Source organism: Babylonia areolata, chromosome 15 (genome assembly GCF_041734735.1).
Source record: "Babylonia areolata isolate BAREFJ2019XMU chromosome 15, ASM4173473v1, whole genome shotgun sequence".
In the NCBI taxonomy this organism is placed as follows: Eukaryota; Metazoa; Mollusca; class Gastropoda; order Neogastropoda; family Buccinidae; genus Babylonia; species Babylonia areolata.
Genome location: NC_134890.1, coordinates 9,271,103 through 9,286,102, shown reverse-complemented (window position 1 = coordinate 9,286,102; position 15,000 = coordinate 9,271,103). Strand labels below are relative to the sequence as shown.

General features: G+C 48.0%; 1 protein-coding gene across 1 annotated transcript in view; it reads left to right on the top strand.

Annotated features, from left to right (window-relative positions):
• LOC143290413 (uncharacterized) overlaps nt 1–15,000 on the top strand; it is a 118,766-nt gene that overhangs the window by 87,017 nt on the left and 16,749 nt on the right. Inside the window, exons 46-47 of the mRNA XM_076599827.1 lie at nt 10,103–10,762; nt 13,833–14,312. Of these exons, the coding sequence (XP_076455942.1) occupies nt 10,103–10,762; nt 13,833–14,312 (1,140 nt within the window). The remainder of the gene's footprint in view (nt 1–10,102; nt 10,763–13,832; nt 14,313–15,000) is intronic.

Sequence of the window (15,000 nt, the reverse complement as noted above, 5' to 3'; positions counted from 1 at the left end):
GGATATATATATATATATAAAGAGAGGGAAGAGAGAGAAGTGGGAGACAGAGGGGAAAGACAGAAGGGGGGAGGGGGGAGGCTGAGAAAGAGAATTAAAGAATGTGAGACAGAGAGGGGGAAGTGAGAGGGAGATAAAAAGAGGGAGTGAGAGAGAAAGAGCGAGGGTGGCAGAGGGGGGGGGGTGTTGGAGGAAGGAGAGAGAGATAAAGAGAGGGGAGAGAGAAGGGGTCGGGGGGAGAGAGACAGAGAGGAGTAGGGGGCGGGCGGTGAGAGGCCGAGAAAGAGAATTAAAGAGAGGGAGAGAAAGAGGGGAGAGAGAGAGATAAAAAGAGGGAGTGAGAGAGAGAGGCAGTGAGAGAGAAGGGGGAGTGCGTGTGTGTGTGAGAGAGAGAGAGACAGACAGACAGAGACAGAGAGAGAGTGGGTGAGAGAGAAAGGCAAAGAGAGGGAGTGAGAGTGTGAGGGAGAGAGGGGGGAATGAGAGGGAGAAAGATACAGAGAGGGAGTGAGATTGTGAGGGAGAGAGAAAGGGGGGATAAGAGGGAGAAAGATACAGAGAGGGATTGAGAGTGTGAGGGAGAGAGAAAGGGGGGATAAGAGGGAGAAAGTTAAGGAGAGGGATTGAGAGAGAGAGAGGAGTAGTGAGAAAGAGAAAAAGAGAGAGAGAGAGAGGGGGGAGGGGGGGTTGAGCCTCGAATGGTAGCGTGAGGTGTTTCAACGTGCCCGAGACGCATCACAAATGTCAGGTTCGTTCTTTGCGGATTGTTCCAATTAGAATCAAAGCCGCTTTGCTTGCGTTTTGTAAGCGCCGTCAAAAAAGGAAAGAAAGATTTTTTAAAAAGTGAATGTAGCAGCCAAAGATTTATTCTTACACTTTAATCAACACCAACAACACCAGCGCCAGAAACAGCGACACCAACGCCTACTACACCAAGACCCATGGCACCAGACTCATCCACATCAGAACCCAGAGTAGAAAAACCCATAACACCAGCACCAACAACAACGGAACCAACACCACCAGAACCCACGACACCAGAATCTGAGACACCAGCACCTACATCTCCGGAACCCAGAGTATCAGAACCCTACACACCAGAATTTACAACACCAGTGCGTACAACACCTGGTCCCACAACACCAAAACCTACAACACAAAACCCTACAACCCCAAAACCTACGACACCAGAACCCACAACACAAAAACCCACAACAATGGAACATACAACATCAAACCTCAGTGTAATGGAACCCAGTACACCAAAATCTACAACTGGAGAAACTACAACACCAAAACCTTATACACCAGAACCAACAACATCAGAACCTACGGCACCTGAACTCAGAACACCACAACATACGACACCACAACCTTCAACGTTAAAACCAACCACATCAGAACCCACGACACAAGAACCTACAATACTAGAATTTACAACACGAGAACCAAATCCTACAACAACAAAACCTACAACACCAGAACTCACCTCACCAGAATCTTCAACACCAGAACACACAACACCAATACCTATGACACCCAAATCTACAACACCAAGAACTAGTACACCACAACCTGCAACACCACAACCTACTACCCCAGAAACAACATTACCAGATACTACAGTACCAGAACCAACAACACCAGAACCTACTAATGTAGAACGAACCACACCAGAACCAAACACACCAGAACCAACCATACCAGATCCTACAACACTACAACCTACCACGCTAGAACCCACATTACCGGAAACTACAACACCACAACCTAAGACACCACAACCTACGACACGACAACATACAACACCAGGATTTACAACACAAGAACCCCTAACACCAAATCCTACAACACCACAAACTACAACTGTAGAACCAACCACACCAGAACCAGCAACACCAAAACCTTTAACACCAGAACCAACCACACCAGAACCAACACCAGAACCAACCACAAGAGAAGCAACCACACCAGAACCAACCACACCAGAACTAACCACACCAGAACCAACCACGCCAGAACCAACCACACCACAACCAACAACACCAGAACCAACCACAAGAGAACCATCCACACCAGAACCATCCACACCACAACCAACCACACCACAACCAACCACACCAGCACCAACAACACCAGAACCAACCACACCACAACCAACACCAGAAACAACCACACCAGAACTAACCACACTAGAACCAACCACGCCAGAACCAACCACACCACAACCAACAACACCACAACCAACCACAAGAGAACCAACCACACCAGAACCAACCACACCAGAACTAACCACACCAGAACCAACCACACCAGAACCAACCACACCACAACCAACAACACCAGAACCAACCACACCAGAACCATCCACGCCAGAACCATCCACACCAGAACCAACAACACCACAACCAACCACACCACAACCAACCACACCAGAACCAACCACACCAGAACTAACAACACCAGAACTAACAACACCAGAACCATCCACACCAGAACCAACTACGCCAGAACCAACCACACCAGAACCAACACCAGAACCAACCACACCAGAACCAAGAACCCCACAACCAACAACACCACAACCATCCACACAAGAACTAACCACGCCAGAACCAACCACACCAGAACAAACCACGCCAGAACCAACCACAACAGAACCAACAACACCACAACCAACAACACCACAACCATCCACACCACAACCATCCACACCACAACCAACAACACCAGAACCAACCACACCACAACCATCCACACCAGAACCATCCACACCAGAACCAACCACACCACAGCCAACCACAAGAGAACCAACAACACCACAACCATCCACACCAGAACAAACCACGCCAGAACCAACGACACCACAACTAACAACACCAGAACCAACACCAGAACCATCCACACCACAACTAACAACACCAGAACCAACAACACCACAACTAACAACACCAGAACCAACCACAAGAGAACCATCCACACCAGAACCAACAACACCAGAACCAACAACACCAGAACCAACAACACCACAACTAACAACACCAGAACCAACCACAAGAGAACCATCCACACCACAACTAACAACACCAGAACCAACAACACCACAACTAACAACACCAGAACCAACCACAAGAGAACCATCCACACCAGAACCAACACCAGAACCAACCACACCAGAACCAACCACACCAGAACCATCCACACCAGAACTATCCACACCACAACCAACAACAACAGAACCAACCACACCAGAACCAACCACACCACAACCATCCACACCACAACCATCCACACCAAAACCAACAACACCAGAACAAACCACGCCAGAACCAACAACAACAGAACTAACCACGCCAGAACCAACCACACCACAACCAACAACACCACAACCAACCACACCACAACCATCCACACCAAAACCAACAACACCAGAACAAACCACGCCAGAACCAACAACAACAGAACCAACCACAACAGAACCAACAACACCACAACCAACAACACCACAACCATCCACACCACAACCATCCACACCAAAACCAACAACACCAGAACAAACCACGCCAGAACCAACAACAACAGAACCAACCACAACAGAACCAACAACACCACAACCAACAACACCACAACCATCCACACCACAACCATCCACACCAAAACCAACAACAGCAGAACCAACCACACCACAACCATCCACACCACAACCATCCACACCAGAACCAACCACACCAGAACCAACCACACCACAGCCAACCACAAGAGAACCAACAACACCACAACCATCCACACCAGAACCATCCACACCAGAACCAACCACACCAGAACCAACCACAAGAGAACCAACAACACCACAACCAACCACACCAGAACAAACCACGCCAGAACCAAAACACCACAACTCACAACACCAGAACCAACACCAGAACCATCCACACCACAACCATCCACACCACAACCATCCACACCACAACCAACAACAGCAGAACCAACCACAGCAGAACCAACCACACCAGAACAAACCACGCCAGAACCAACAACAACAGAACTAACCACGCCAGAACCAACAACAACAGAACCAACCACAACAGAACCAACAACACCAAAACCAACAACACCACAACCAACCACACCAGAACCATCCACACCACAACCATCCACACCAAAACCAACAACAGCAGAACCAACCACACCAGAACCAACCACACCACAACCATCCACACCAGAACCAACCACTCAAGAACCAACCACGCCAGAACCAACAACACCAGAACAAACCACACAAGAACCAACCACGCCAGAATCAACCACAACAGAACCAGCCACACCAGAACCAACCACAACAGAACCAACCACACCACAACCAACCACAAGAGAACCAACCAAACCAGAACCAACCACACCAAAACCAACCACGCCAGAACCAACCACAAGAGAACCAACCACACCACAACCAACAACACTAGAACCAACCAAAAGAGAACCATCCACACCAGAACCATCCACACCACAACCAACAACACCACAACCAACAACAGCAGAACAAACCACACCAGAACCAACCACGCCAGAACCAACAACACCAGAACCAACCACACAAGAGCCAGCCACACCAGAACCAACCACAAGAGAACCAACCACACCAGAACCAACCACACTAGAGCCAGCCACACCAGAACCAACCACACCAGAACCAACACCAGAACCAACCACGCCAGAACCAACCACACCACAATCAACAACACCACAACCATCCACACCAGAACCATCCACACCAGAACCAACCACAACAGAACCAACCACACCACAACCAACAACACCAGAACCAAGCACGCCAGAACCATCAACACCAGAACCAACCACAGCAGAACCAGCCACACCAGAACCAACCACAAGAGAACCAACCATACCAGAACCAACCACACCAGAACCAACCACACCAGACCCAACCACGCCAGAACCAACCACAACAGAACCATCCACACCAGAATCAACAACACCACAACCAACCACACCAAAATCTGCGACTCCAAAGCTTACAACACTAGAACCCACGGCACCAGAACCAACAACACGACAGCGTACGACGCCACAGCCTACAACACTAAAACCGACGACAGTAGACCCCAAGACACAACAAACTACAGCACCATCAACTCCACAACCAACGACTCCAGAACCTACAACACCGCCACCTACACCACAACCTGCAACATCACAACCTAGAACACCAAAACATACAACACCAGAACCCACGACACGAGAACCTGCAACACCACAACCTGCAACACCACAACTTACAACACCACAACCTACAACACCACAACTTACATCACTACAACCTACGACACCACAACGTACACCAACACAACCTACAACACCACAACTGACAACACCACAACTTACACCAACACAACCTACGACACCACAACCTACAACACAACAACCAACAACACCACAACCTCCACCAACACAACCTACAACACCACAACCAACAGCACCACAACCTACACCAACACAACCTACAACACCACAATCTACAACACAACAACCAACAACGCCACAACCTCCACCAACACAACCTACAACACCACAACGTACAACACCACAACGTACAACACCACAACCCACAATACCACAACCTACAACACCACAACCTACACCTGCACCACAACCTACGACACCACAACCTACACGAACAGAACCTACAACACCACAACCAACAACACCACAACCTACAACACCACAACCTACACGAACAGAACCTACAACACCACAACCTACAACACCTCAACCAACAGCACCACAACCTACAACATCACAACCAACAACACCACAACCAACAACGCCACAACCTACGACTTTAGAACCAACAACACCAGTACATACAACATCAGAACCTACAACACCAATACCTACAACACTACAACCAACAACACCACAACCTACGACACCACAGCCTACAACACAACCTTCAACACCACAACCAACAATACCACAACCTACAACGCCACAACCTACGACTTTAGAACCAACAACACCAGTACATACAACATCAGAACCTACAACACCAAAACCTACAACACTACAACCAACAACATCACAACCAACAACACCACAACCAACAACGCCACAACCTACAACGCTACAACCTACGACTTTAGAACCAACAACACCAGTACATACAACATCACAACCTACAACACCACAACCAACAACACCACAACCTACAACGCCACAACCTACAACACCACAACTTACGACACCACAGCCTACACCAACAGAACCTACAACACCACAACCTACACCAACAGAACCTACAGCAACACAACCTTCAACACCACAACCTACACCACCACAACCTTCAACACCACAACCTACAACACCACAACCTACAACACCACAGCATTCAACGCCACAACCTCCAACACCACAACATTCAACGCCACAACCTTCAACACCACAACCTACACCAACGCAACCTACAACACCACAACCTACAACACCACAACCTTCAACACAACATTCAACACCACAACCTACAACACCGCAACCTACAACATCACAACCTACAACACCACAACATTCAACGCCACAACCTTCAACACCACAACCTACACCAACGCAACCTACAACACCACAACCTACAACGCCACAACATTCAACACCACAACCTATAACGCCACAACCTACAACACCACAACCTACACCAACGCAACCTACAACACCACAACCTTCAGCGCCACAACCTACAACACCACAACCAACAACACCACAGCCAACAACACCACAACCTACAACACCACAACCTACACCAACGCAACCTACAACACCACAACCTACAACACCACAACCTACAACACCACATCCTACAACTTTAGAACCAACAGCACCAGTATATACAACATCAGAACTTACAACACCAAAACCTACAACACTACAACCAACAACACCACAACCCACAACACCACAACCTACCACACCACAACCCACAACACCACAACCTACAACATCACAACCAACAACAACAACACCACAGTCAACAACACCACAACCTACAACGCCACAACATTCAACACCACAACCTACAACACCACAACCTACGACTTTAGAAGCAACAACACCAGTACATACAACATCAGAACTTACAACACCAAAACCTACAACACTACAACCAACAACACCACAACCTACGACACCACAACCCACGACACCACAACCTTCAACACCACAACCTACAACACCACAACCTACAACACCACAACCTTCAACACCACAACCTACAACACCGCAACCTACAACGCCACAACATTCAACACCACAACCTATAACACCACAACCTACAACACCACAACCTACAACAACACAACCTTCAACGCCACAACCTACAACACCACAACCTACACCAACGCAACCTACAACACCACAACCTTCAACGCCACAACCTACAACACCACAACCTACAACACCACAACCTTCAACGCCACAACCTACAACACCACAACCTTCAACGCCACATCCTACAACTTTAGAACCAACAGCACCAGTATATACAACATCAGAACTTACAACACCAAAACCTACAACACTACAACCAACAACACCACAACCAACAACACCACAACCTACAACATCACAACCAACAACAACAACACCACAGCCAACAACACCACAACCTACAACGCCACAACATTCAACACCACAACCTACAACACCACAACCTACGACTTCAGAAGCAACAACACCAGTACATACAACATCAGAACTTACAACACCAAAACCTACAACACTACAACCAACAACACCACAACCTACGACACCACAACCCACAACACCACAACCTTCAACACCACAACCTACAACATCACAACCTACAGCACCACATCCAACAACACCACAACCTACAACAACACAACCTACAACATCACAACCTACAACACCACAACCTACAACATCACAACCTACAGCACCACATCCAACAACACCACAACCTACAACAACACAACCTACAACATCACAACCTACAACACCACAACCTTCAACGCCACAACATTCAACACCACAACCTACAACACCACATCCTACGACTTTTGAACCAACAACACCAGTACATACAACATCAGAACTTACAGCACAAGAACCTACAACACTACAACCAGCAACACCACAACCTACGACACCACAACCTACAACACCACAACCTACAACACCAGTACCTGTTACACCAGAACCTCCGACACCAGGACACACAATACAACAATCTACAACTGTAGAACCAACCACACTAGAATCTACAACTCCAGAACCCAGAACACCAAAGCCTGTAACACCAGAACCTACAACGCGAAGACCTACAACACGACCAACAACATTGGAACCAACAACACAAAAAGCTACAACACCAGGACCAACCGCACCAGAATCTACAACACCAGAAGCCAGGGCATCAGAACCCAGTGCACCAGATTCTTCAACACCAGGACCAACAACTGTGGATCCAGCCACAATAGAACCTACAACACAAGAACCTACAACTCTAGAACCTACTACGCGCCAACCCACAGGTGAAATGATTTCAAACGGTAAAACAGAATGAAATTGGAAATATCACTTTCTTTGTTGGCTCACTTGTGTTTGTCCATGTAATAACCCTGTTTCGGCTGACATCGTAAAATGTGGGAATACCTTGGTGGTAGAGGTGGCCCGGGTGGGGTGAATGGTTTACACGTCGTTTCTACTCACAGAGGTTTCTTCAAACGTGGTGGGAGGGAACGTTAGTTTGGCAGAGGGTGTGTGTGTGTGTGTGTGTGTGTGGTGTGGTGTGGTGTGTGTGTGTGTGTGTGTGTGTGTGTGTGTGTGTGTGTGTGTTAAACCTAATCAAAAGAGAATAGACTCAGGTGGGGTAGAAAAACAAATAAGGATACCGGAAATGAGTAGAAATAAAATTCTTTTTGCTGAAAAAATGGAGTGAATGGGGGGAGGGGCAAGGGAGAGAGAGAAAGGGAGAAGGAAAAAAGAGGAGGCCGAAAAGGGAAGGGTAGAAGGGAGGCAAGGCGAGGGTTAGTATGGAGTTAAAGGTGGATGGGGAATGAAGGGAGAAAGAGATTCGATGGTTGAGGTGTAGGTTCACAATTGATAAGAAGCAATAAACGTTTCCGCAGCCATTCCACTGTACGTTTTCTTTTCTGTCCCAGTAAACATAAGCACTTTCTTCTCACAAATCGACAGGCTTATCAATAGCACTCAACTATATTAAACTGATTAAAACAAACAAAAAAAACACCGAAAGATCTTGAAGTATAAGATCGTCGAAATAGATTTTTCCATTGTCATTTTTGTGTATGAAGAATTAAAGATCAGACTGTTGAGGTAGGTTTGCTTACGTCTGTGTACATTTTTCTTTGTGTGTATGTGAATATTAGTGCTTTGTTCAAGCCTGTGATTCCATACAATGCAAATTATTCTAAAGGATTAAGTGTCAACATAAAAAAGCACACACGCACACACACACACACACACACACACACACACACACACACACCACCACCATGCCTGTGCTAAGATCCTGTCAAGGTCTTCGGCGTTAGCATATTCATGGGGACTGTCGTTGGAGGAACGTGGTAGCGGTTTCGACCTCACTGGGAGTGATAGGAAGTAGAGGGAGGGAGGGGAGGGGGCAAGGGGACGGATGAGAGAAGGCAGTCCCTCAGTCTGGTTCTGCGATACAGCCGTTGTTGTCGTCAACAGGAGGCTTAGCAGCTGATGTCCTTCGTATGTTGAATCAGAACGGTACAGGGGTGACTCAGCGGCAGTGCAGGGTCTGCCCTGGTGTGTGGCCTCATGGCGACCTAACATTGATAGTTCCCTGTGGACTGCTGGCGCTAGGACTTAAGTGGACGTAGCTGTGTGTAGGGATTCGGGATCAGCGGCGTGACAGTAGAGCCACTGAATGAATGAATGGAGGAACCACACAAACAAACAAACAGATCCTTAAACCTTTGGCGTGCATTCAAGAAAAACAACAGTACAACAAAATCATGACTCCAGCAGCATCGTTAATGAATGTAGGAGTTTATTCAGCAAACGTTTGTTCTGACCTGTGTAGCGCCTCCAACTACAACGCCTGAGCCTACACCAGAACCCACAACGCCAGAACCTACACCTGTGCCTACATCATCACCTTTACCTGAGTCTACATCATCACCTTTACCTACAGCACCCCCAGAACCAGAGTCTACATCATCACCTTTACCTACAGCACCCCCAGAGCCAGAGTCCACATCATCACCTTTACCTACAGCACCCCCAGAGCCAGAGTCTACATCATCACCTTTACCTACAGCACCCCCAGAGCCAGAGTCCACATCATCACCTTTACCTACAGCACCCCCAGAGCCAGAATCCACATCATCACCTTTACCTACAGCACCCCCAGAGCCAGAGTCTACATCATCACCTTTACCTACAGCACCCCCAGAGCCAGAGTCCACATCATCACCTTTACCTACAGCACCCCCAGAGCCAGAGTCTACATCATCACCTTTACCTACAGCACCCCCAGAGCCAGAGTCTACATCATCACCTTTACCTACAGCACCCCCAGAGTCCACATCATCACCTTTACCTACAGCACCCCCAGAGCCAGAGTCTACATCATCACCTTTACCTACAGCACCCCCAGAGCCAGAGTCTACACCTGAGCCCACAACACCTGAGCCCACAACACCTGAGCCCACAACACCTGGGCCTACACCACCACCACCAGGTAAGTTCAGTCCACGCCATGATCAAATGGGTAACTAGTTTTCCGATTGCTTGTGTGTGTGTGTGTGTGTGTGTGTGTGTGTGTGTTGTTCGTTCGTTGCTTTGTTTAACATCTATCCTCAATTTCCTTGAAGCCTTTTCAGTTTCAGTTTATCAAGGAGGTATCACTGCGTCCGAGTAAATCCATATACCCTACACCACAACTACTAGGCAGATGCCCATAACTGATGCAGTTGCAGCATAACCAACGCGCTTAGTCAGGCCTTGTGAGCATGCATAGACATTTGTGTACCAATCTGAGTGGATTTATCCTGCACAATTTGACAGAGAACAACCCTTATGATGCCATGAGTTCTTTTTCAGTGCGCCGATTGCGTGCTGCACGCGGGACCTCGGTTTATCGTGTCATTCAAATGACTAGACTCTCAGTTTGATTTTCCAGTCGACGGGCGCAACAGCCGAGTGGTTAAAGCGTCGGACTGTCAGTCTGAGGGTCCTGGGTTCGAATCACGGTGACGGCGCCTGGTGGGTAAAGGGTGGAGATTTTTACGATCTCCCAGGTCAACATATGTGCAGACCTGCAAGTGCCTGAACCCCCTTCGTGTGTCTATGCAAGCAGAAGATCAAATACGCACGTTAAAGATCCTGTAATCCATGTCAGCGTTCGGTGGGTTATGGAAACAAGAACATACCCAGCATGCACACCCCCGAAAACGGAGTATGGCTGCCTACATGGCGGGGTAAAAACGGTCATACACGTAAAAGCCCACTCGTGTGCATACGAGTGAACGTGGGAGTTGCAGCCCACGAACGCAGAAGAAGAAGAAGAAGAAGATTTTCCAGTCAAACTTGGGAGAAAGGGTGAGAGCAGGATTGGATCCCATACCTTCACGGACATTGTATTGGCAGATAAACGTCTTAACCATTCTGCCACCTTCCTCCTGATCCCTTTCCCTTCCGAACAAAAAGATTACCCACTCCCCTCCCCTCACCCCGAATCACCTTCTACTTTCATGTTGCCTTAAAAACGGGAGTTATGATATTATGTAAAAACATATCTTCTCCCACTCCTCCGCCCACCTCCCCCTAAAAAAGTAATATTGGGTCAAAGGTCCCAAAGCCTTTAAATCAACGGCCACCCGGGGAGTAAATTCATGTCCACAATTTCAGGGCTCGTCATCGGGAAGGCGGGGCCCAGTCCTCTCTTTCCTCCCGTTTAAACATTTCCCAACTGCAGTCAGGTACCAATTTACACCAGGGTGGAGCGAGGTCGGGGGCATAGCCCTTGCTACTGGTACCATGTAACCCAGTACTACCTGCCGCATGTGAAGTCTCCCAACGACGGACCAGGCGGAGGAGGAAACCTTTCTCAACGGCTGTGAGGGCGGAAGAGGATGACCAAAGGGCAGGGGAAGCTCTTATCCTTGGCTGGAAGCCCTCCTAGGAGACGGAACCCCGAAAAAACCTGCACCTGCCGAGGCCGTCCTGCACGTGGCAATATCTGCACCTGTGGGACTGTGAGCGTCGGTATGCGAGAGAGTGGGGAAGGGACTGCACAACTCCTCTTCACTAAAAAAAAAAGTCACCTGTGCTGGTCAGGCAACCAGGCGAAGCGAGGAAGAACGGGGTAAAGTGCCTTTCCCTTGGACACAACAACGGAACCTGGAACCTCGATCACTGGTGAACACTAGATCAGAAATCCAACGCTTACTCCATTTGATCACGGCGCCTGTCTTGGCAAAAACTTAGTTAAATGATCGTGAATAAATATAACGGTTTTAATCTCCTTTATTCACTCACTTGTGTAAACAAAGTGAGTCTATGTTTTAACCCGGTGTTCGGTTGTGTGTGTGTGTGTGTGTGTGTGTGTGTGTCCGTGGTAAACTTTAACATTGACATTTTCTCTGCAAATACTTTGTCAGTTGACACCAAATTAGGCATAAAAATAGGAAAAAGTCAGTTCTTTCCAGTCATCTTGCTTAAAACAATATTGCACCTCTGGGATGGGCACAAAAAATAATAAATGAAGCCTAATTATATGCAAACTGCATTTACTGTTATATTTATATTTTTTGTATTCTCTAAACTTGGCACTTTGATCTGATATTCTGACCCAACAACAAGAGCAGTCATTATTATCATTTTTTGTTCAAACAGGAACTTCTTTTGCAAAGCATGGAAGTTTTATTTATTTTGCAAACGTTTTGGTGCAGATAGTAAAGAAGGGAAATTACTCTGTAATTAATGCTAGGGGAGTTAATTTGCTTTAAACTGATCTTTCTCATCTTAAGCATTACATTTTGAAATGATACTCAATACATAAAAAGCTTGGATTTTTTTTAAAGTGTATCACAAGTGAGTCTTGAAGGCATTATTATTATTATTGTTTTTTTGGTTGTTTTTGATAAAAATGCCGTTTCACTATTCTGTAGATTCTGCATAGCTGAAATTAGTCCTTGCTGCTGTGTGCACATGTCAAATGATCGGTATAAGAGCAAGCCCGGTGCTTCCTTTTTGGGGGGAAGTGTCTGGGTTTGTTCCAATGTACCTTTTATTTACCTGTGTGCTAGCTGAATTGGTAGCGTAGGCAGCACTGACTTAGTTGTGTACCTTGTGTGTGGAGAGAGTTACCACTCTTTACAATTTGTTAATCATTTGATCTCCTGGCCTTATTAATTTCCAGTTGAAAAACCACCGAGGCAACCATGTGTTTGTTCTGTATTGTCCGTGTGTTCTATGTGGCTTGTTCAGGTTTAAAGAGGCTATGCCAGTCTTGAATAAAAGCTAATTTGTGTTTGCACATTTCTTCTGTCCTTGCTGCTCTGTGCACATGTCAAATGATCGGTATAAGAGCAAGCCCGGCGCTTCCCTTTTTTTTTCGGGGTAGTGTCTGGGTTTGTTCCAATGTACCTTTTATTTACCTGTGTCCTAGCTGAATTGGTAGCGTAGGCAGCACTGGCTTGAAGTTGTGTACCTTGTGTGTGGAGAGAGTTACCACTTTTTACAATTTCTGCACAGTTGGTTCTGCCACGTCGCCTCAACCCTTTCCTAAACCCCCTTTTCTTTTCCAGTGACTTGCGTCAAGACGAAGATGGCCAAGGTCAAGGGCAAGAGGGTGTACGGCGAAGTGACAGCCCCGCTCAAAACCTACCCGGTCAAGGACCTGACCAGCATCACCTTCGCAGTCAAGATGAAGGCCGGAGCCGTCATCATCCTCAGCAACGACAACGGCATCACCGACGCCGACAACAACGACAACCTCTACGAGATCGAGCTGGGCCACGACGACAACACCAAGTCCTCAATCCGGACGTCCAAGGGGGGGGAGGCCCAGGTGGAGGAGGCGAGTGACCGCCCGCTGGACAAAAAGAAATTCCGACACTTCTGGGTCAGCTGGAAGGACGGGCTGGTGGAGGTGGGGACCCGCCAGGAAAACTCGGGCAAGATGGAGAACCGCGCGGCCTTCCTGTCCTACCAGAGCTCCCAGTCCTTCCACGTCAATCACCTTATCGTGGCTAGCGGGTCCGGGGAGAAGGGCACGTTCAAGTTTGGTGAGTGGGGTGCTGGTTGGGTGTTGTGTTGTGGTGTTGCTTTGTGGTTGTGGTTTTGGTTGTGGTGTTGGTTGTGGTGTTGGCTGTGGAGTGGTCAGGGTGTGGTGTGGTGTTGGGTTATGGTGTTGGTTGTGGTGTGGTGTTAGTTGTGGTGTGGTGTTGGTTGTAGTGTGGTGTTGGTTGTGGTGTTGGTTGTGGTGTGGTGTTGGTCGTGGTGTGGTGTTGGTCGTGGTATGGTGTTGGTTGTAGTGTGGTGTTGGTTGTGCTGTGGTGTTGGTCGTGGTGTGGTGTTGGTCGGGGTGTGGTGTTGGTTGTGGTGTTGGTTGTAGCGTGGTGTTGGTCGTGGTGTGGTGTTGGCCGTGGTGTTGGTCGTGGTGTGGTGTTGGTCGTGGTATGGTGTTGGTCGTGGTGTGGTGTTGGTTGTAGTGTGGTGTTGGTTGTAGCGTGGTGTTGGTCGTAGTGTGGTGTTGGTTGTGGTGTTGGTCGTGGTGTGGTGTTGGTCGTGGTATGGTGTTGGTCGTGGTGTGGTGTTGGTTGTAGTGTGGTGTTGGTTGTGCTGTGGTGTTGGTCGTGGTGTGGTGTTGGCCGTGGTGTGGTGTTGGCCGTGGTGTTGGTCGTGGTGTGGTGTTGGTCGTGGTGTGGTGTTGGCCGTGGTGTGGTGTTGGCCGTGGTGTTGGTCGTGGTGTGG